The 6,177-nt window shown below is 63.3% G+C and overlaps 2 protein-coding genes across 2 annotated transcripts; one reads left to right on the plus strand and one right to left on the minus strand.

The window, feature by feature from the left end:
• Positions 1–441: 441 nt before the first annotated feature.
• Positions 442–3,673, plus strand: RHTO_08120 (uncharacterized protein; the record flags this gene model as incomplete). Its single annotated transcript, XM_016421774.1, has 13 exons — positions 442–468; positions 529–648; positions 709–1,060; positions 1,117–1,174; positions 1,235–1,489; positions 1,545–1,610; positions 1,667–1,708; positions 1,768–2,133; positions 2,193–2,645; positions 2,707–2,844; positions 2,899–2,991; positions 3,052–3,099; positions 3,166–3,673. 13 exons carry the CDS (start codon positions 442–444, stop codon positions 3,671–3,673), a joined length of 2,526 nt encoding a protein of 841 aa, XP_016273886.1.
• Positions 3,674–4,173: 500 nt separating this feature from the next.
• On the minus strand, positions 4,174–5,910 carry RHTO_08121 (zinc finger, FYVE-type protein; the record flags this gene model as incomplete). Its single annotated transcript, XM_016421775.1, has 5 exons — positions 4,174–5,257; positions 5,317–5,396; positions 5,466–5,656; positions 5,717–5,743; positions 5,814–5,910. 5 exons carry the CDS (start codon positions 5,908–5,910, stop codon positions 4,174–4,176), a joined length of 1,479 nt encoding a protein of 492 aa, XP_016273887.1.
• Positions 5,911–6,177: the final 267 nt, after the last annotated feature.

Below are 6,177 nucleotides of genomic sequence, written 5' to 3' on the forward strand. Positions count from 1 at the left end.
GAGATGAGGACGCGAGCGGGTTGGCCTCTGCCGCTCACACTCGCTCCACTGGCTGGTCTGGGTCCCTCGCAGTGCTTTCAGGACCTCATAGACTGGCTTGACGAGCGCACCGGCCTTTCTCGCGACCGAGGCGACCCTCTCCTCGTCCTCCGCGAATCTCCATCGCTCGCAGGGCTATGCTCCGCTCAACACGCTCAAGATGCGCTCTGCTATAGCTTGTGACGTTTGTATAAGCGCTGGAACGGCGACAACGGAACGCAGGGGCCTTCCTCGGGGTCCTCGGAGGCAGACGGACTCCTCTCTCGCGTGTCTCCTCCCCTCGCCCCCTCTCATCGCCTCACCACACCGCTTCCTGGCTTCAAGAGCTGCTTTCCTCGCGACTACTGCTTCCAACTATACACACTCGTTTGACTCACCCGGGCAGTCTTGCCACAAATCGCCATGTCATCCGCCTACAGCCTGTCGGGGGTGAGTGCGCGCTCCTCTCCACGCTCGGCTCGACTCGCTCACGTTCATCGCAACTCGCAGACGCCGGCGACTGACCGCCGATACATGACTTCGGCGGCGCCGTCGTCGAGTGCGCGAGGCGGGAGGCTGACGCGCGGCATGAAGGGCGTTCTCCTCCTCGCGGCTTTGGCGGTGTTGATCGTGAGTTGCGACCTCTCCTTGTTTTACAGCTCAGCTATGCTGACGCTGAAGCCATCCCAGATTGCCATCGTGCCTGCCGCGGTCGTCACGACTCGCAAAGACGACAAGAACCTGGCTGCGCAGGACTCGTCTGCCGGGTATACGACCGTCATTAACGGCGTGACCACCTTCATCCAGACCCGCACGGCGTCCGTCGTCACCCGCAGCTCCTTCTCGACCCTCCCGAACGGCCGCATCTCGACTGTTTTGCAAGAAGTCACGCTGCCGGTTGTCACTGTGTCGGCGACTGCTGCTGGCGCGGTCCAGACTGGTTTCGAGACGGTCACTATCGACGGACAGGCTGTGGTGGTCGCCACACAAACGCAGTACGTCGCTGGCGGACAGGTTGTCGTAACGCGAACTCTGCTGAACGGTTCGTCCGGATCCCTACCTCTCAGGATGATCCGCGCTGACACGAAAGCCATGCAGACCCACAAGCTGTGGAGACGGTTTACTCGACAGCCTTCCAAGACCTGACTGTGACGAGGTAAGCGTGTCCACGACCTACGGGCCAGGAGGAAGAATCGCTGACTGGGGAAGCAAACAGGCCCGGCTCCGCTTCGCCTACCACAAATTCCGTTCCGTCGTCGTCTGCGCCTTCGAGCAGCTCCTCGACGACGTCTTTCGTGCCCTCTACCTCGAGCGTACCCTCAACATCGAGCCTGCCCGCATCAAGCCAGTCGAGCAGCTCTTCGACCACAGTTCCTCCGCCCTTGACTAATTCGTCTTCCTCGAGCTCGCCTATCGTCACCAGCCCCGCGACGACGAGTCAGCAGCCGACCACAACGTCGCAGGCGAGCAGGTGCGGGTTGTCGCTTGATCATGCTTTCGCTCAGAAGCTGACAGGCGCACCACAGCTCGACTAGTCAAGTCACCAGCGTCATCCCGACCTCGTCGACTCGCACAACCTCGGCGGACCCGACGTGCGTGCCGAGTTTTTCTTCGCCGGAAGGCAGTACTGACTTCCCTTCGGACGCAGGACGACGAGCTCCGTCTCTACCTCCGCCGTCCCGACCAGCACGTGCGTCAAACGCTCCCGGAGACGCATCAAGCAACGCTAACCCCATCGCATTGTCGCAGCACGGCCGCTTGCATTCCCGGTCTTCCCCCCTTCCTCGGCGGCTGCCCAATCTCGTCCAGCTCCTCGCGCACATCGTCAACAACCGCACCTCCTAGCACGTCTACCGAGCCACCGACTACAACGAGCGCAGCACCATCTTCGACGTCTGCCCCTTGCATCCCTGGCCTCCCCGTTTTCCTCGGCGGCTGCCCCGTTCCAACGACTTCTTCGCGCTCCTCCTCATCGACTGAAGCCGTGAGCACAATGTCTGAGCGCTCAAGTACGACAAGCGCGGCCCCGACCACGAGTAGCGCAGCTTGTGTCCCTGGCTTGCCCGTCTTGCTTGGCGGATGTCCCGAGCCTACAACGTCGAGCCGCACGTCGAGGTGCGCCGGACCTAAGTTCCTTAGGGTGCAGCGTCCTGACTCATCCTGGTACTCCCCAGCTCGCGCACGACAACGACAGCTGCGCCCACCTCTAGTCCAGCTTGCATCCCTGGTCTTCCCGTCCTCCTCGGCGGCTGCCCCGTTCCGACAACTTCTTCGCGCTCCTCCTCGTCGACTGAAGCCGCGAGTACGACGTCTGAGCGCTCAAGTACGACAGGCGCGGCGCCGACCACGACTAGCGCAGCCTGCATCCCAGGCTTGCCCGTCTTGCTTGGTGGGTGTCCCGAACCGACTACGACCTCCTCTCCAGCAGTCACGACACGTACAACCTCGTCGCGTACGACTCTTGCGCCGTCGGGTACCGCAACATCGAGCAGTACGCCGACCGACTGCATTCCGGGATTGCCTCCGCTTTTGGGCGGTTGCCAGCCCAGCACGTCTCCGAGTTCGTCGAGCACGCGTACGACGACAACGGAGGCTGAGACGGCTCGTCCTACAACGAGCGAGAGGACGTACGTTCTGCCTGCTCGGCCTTCTCGAGATGGCAGAGCTAACAGCGGTCCGGCCCCACAGGACAACCACAACGACGCAAGCCGAGTCGACTTGTGTCCCTGGCCTTCCTCCGCTTCTTGGCGGCTGCGCGCCCTCTACGACACGAGCGCCAACCCCGACCTCTACGAGCGACGCCGAACCTTCGTCGACCTCAAGCAGGTGCGTTTGCTTCCGACTGTCTTCCGCTGCATCTGCTAACCTGCATTGTCGCAGCGACAGCACGACGGTCAGTGTCTCGATTTGCCAAGGCCTCGACTGCGAGTCGAGCACGCGAACTACGCCTGCTCCTTCGACGCGCACAAGCAGGTGCGTCGCCTTTCTGCTCTTCGCTTTTCCATTGACTGACATTGAAGTGTTTTGTCGCAGCTCCTCCTTAGCATCGGCAACCACGACCGACCCTGACTCGTCCTCCAGGTGAGCTTCGCAACGTCGTTCGACCCGAGCAATTCCGCGACAGCATGCTGACCGCCCTTTACACAGCTCGACTCGTCCTGTCACAAGCACGACGACGGACGCAGAGTCGTCTAGCACGACACGTCCTGAGCCGTCCTCCGCGTCCTCGTCGTCTTCCAGCTCCTCCTCGGACGAACCCGCAACGACATCCACCCGGCCGACGCCTTCCTCCGCAACTCAGGACACCTCCTCAGCCTCTCCCTCGGCGACCTCGTCCAGCCCCGGACCCGCACCAACCTCTTCCTCGTCATCCAGCTCCGAGCCCGATCCAACTTCTTCTCCTGCCTCATCCTCGTCCTCTGCCTCCGCATCGCCTCCTCCCTCGTCCTCGTCATCGACAACAACCTCTGAGCAGTCCGTCCCAACAGACGACGAAGGCATTCCGGTCCAGTCCGCCGCGCAGGTCGCTCATCCCGGCTCAGGCGCTGGTACGGAGCGCGAACTGATTCGCCGCCGCCTCCCGAAGTTCACGCCTGCGCCGACTCCTCACGCGCGGCTGGTCAAGAGGCATCGTGAAGTTGTGGCGCGACACTAGTTCCTCCCTTTCGTCGCCGCCTGCGCCCGGCTCTCGTCCTCGTTCTTCCAAGTTATAATCTGTCAGTCACTCGCTCCGCTGCTTGCGTGTCCGCTTGATACCCCTCCGTAGTTTCTCCTTATCACCCCTTCCGTCGCAAGCCCTCTCGCCTGCAAAGTCCTTCGCACGCTCTTTGATCTCGTCGAGTTCGAAGAGGCAACGAGAGGACGGAAGTCTAGTGTTCATTCACATCACAGCAAGAAGTATACATCTATTCAGCAAGAAAGAGAACGAACAGCTATATGCGTGGCAACCCAGGACGAAAGGACAGAGAGATCGGGAATCCGTGTATACAGAGGCTCGAAGGGCAAGGAGGAGGCGAACGTCCGTGGGAGAAAGGGCGAGGGGTACTGATGGTGATGGGCCGTCTAGAGCGAAACCGAGGAAGAGAGCGCGGGGGCGATTAGGGCGCTCGAGGATAGAGTCGAGAGTGTCGAGATAAGATATGCCGTGGGCGCGCCTCAGAAGGTCGCCCAACTCTGCCACGGCCCTCCCTGTACGCTCCCAAACTCCTGCTGGAGCCTCCTCCGTTCCTTGACAGTCCGCTCATGGCGCTCGTCGTCTTCGTCCGAGTCTTCTTCCCCGTCCTCGTCGGCAGCCAGACGCGGCGGGCCGTCTTCGACCTCGGTCGAGGCGTTCGATACCCCGTCGAAAGCCCTTCGCGCCTCGGGCCCGTCGCGCTCCGAGTCGGACGAATCCGAAAGCACCTCGCCCTCCCTGACTACCTTGGGCGTCGTAACCGCCGTACACCTCGCGCCCCTCACACTCGCAGGCGACGCGCCCCTCGACCCGAGTCTCGAAGCGCTCGAGTTGCGCGACAAGCTGGGCTGCTTTTTCCGTCGCCCGTGCCCGTGCGCGTGAAGTTGGGTGGGCGGGATGACGAGCGATTCGGGCGACGTCCCGTCCGTCGAAGTCGAGGTTCCGTACGCCGCGAGGCCCTCGACGGACGTCGAAGGGGTCGAGTACTCCGACGCGGTGGTGACGGATGAAGTCGATGTAGCGCTACCTTGTCGCGAGCGGGAGCGCGACGAGGCCTTGCCGTGCGCTTGCGCGTGAGAGTGTGCGTTGGGAGGGGAGTGAGCGGGGGACGAGGCGCGCGAGGCGGAACTAGCTCGCGAATGAGGGTGGCGGAGGGTCAAGGGGCCTGCGCCTGCGTTCGCGGCGTTGCCGAAGGCCGAGTAGGGCGCGAGTGGGTGTGCGAGGACGGGCGGGGTGAGGAGAGGGGTTGGAGCGCCGGAGGGGTTCGGCGCGGAGAAGTAGCACCTGTCGCAGACGCGTGCTGAGAGCGGCATCGAGTTGGTCTGGGAGGGAGGGGAGGACGAGGTGGGTGTCGAGCTGGTCGAGGCGGTCGAGGCGGTAGAGATGGCTGATGCGTTCGAGAGAGAGACCGAGTACGCGAGAGAGGGGAGGTCGATGGCGGATGAGCGGGGGGTCGCGCGAGGAGTGCCTCGAGGCGTGAAGGCTGGGACGGAGTCGTCTTCGCTCGAAGGCCACAGCAGCGTCGAGCGAGACGAGTGCGCGGCGCAGAAGATGTCGCCGCAGGTGCTACGGGGCGAGGATCAGCGGGAGAAGGGGATGGACCGGAAGGAGAGAGCGGCGCGCACCGGCAGTGGTGTCTCCGGTTGATGAGGTCGAACCTGAGCGAGCAGTCTGGGTCTGCGCAGTTCTCTGCCTCGTCATCGGGCTGTTGTCGCACACGAGCGAGTGGAGTGAGCACCGTTCCTTCACGCCAGCAGTCCGAGGAAGAGCGCACCTTCCACTGCGAGCGCGGGAGCATGCGGCCGCGGACGAAGGCAGCGCCAATGTCCCTGCTCGAGTCCTGCGAGACGGGCGAGAAGGGCGCGGCGAGGGTGCTCAGCCACGACTGCGACTTTGCTTCTGTCGCGGCGAGGGAGGGTGAATGCGGCGGCGATGGGTGCATGAACAGGTCGCGCTGGACAGATCCTGCGGTTGCGAGAGGGTCAGACTCGCTCAGGGTGTCGCTGAGAGTGCTCTGATGCTCACCATTGCGTCGCAGTGCGGCTGGGCGGTCTGCGCGATGCGAGCGAAGGGGGATGTCAGGGGTTCGGAAGTCGGGGCAGGGGTGAGGGATGGCACGCACAGAGTGGCTGCTTGTTCTGTCGTTCCCTGAAGTGCAGGGTGACTGCTGTGCTGCCATGGGACGGGCTGGGAGGCTGCCTGACAGCTGGGTGTGGCATGGTGTGGGTCGGAGTTGTGCGTGCGAGATGCCGAGTGTCCTGGGCTGGGCTGTGGGTTGGCCTGGTTGGTTGGTTGGTTGCTCGTTTGTGGTTCGTTTGTGGGTTGTTCAGGCCGACATCGCTGAGGATGCCTGCTGCCGTCGAGTTGGACGAGGGCGAGGCGAGCGAGGCGGCGAGGGCAGCGTGGGCGTGCCTGGCTTGGTCCACTTCCACACAGCCCGCTTCCTTCTCTCTCTCTCTCTCCCCTCGCTCACCGACTCGCTTGTC

The sequence above is a fragment of the Rhodotorula toruloides genome (assembly GCF_000320785.1).
Source record: "Rhodotorula toruloides NP11 unplaced genomic scaffold Scaffold9, whole genome shotgun sequence".
In the NCBI taxonomy this organism is placed as follows: domain Eukaryota; kingdom Fungi; phylum Basidiomycota; class Microbotryomycetes; order Sporidiobolales; family Sporidiobolaceae; genus Rhodotorula; species Rhodotorula toruloides.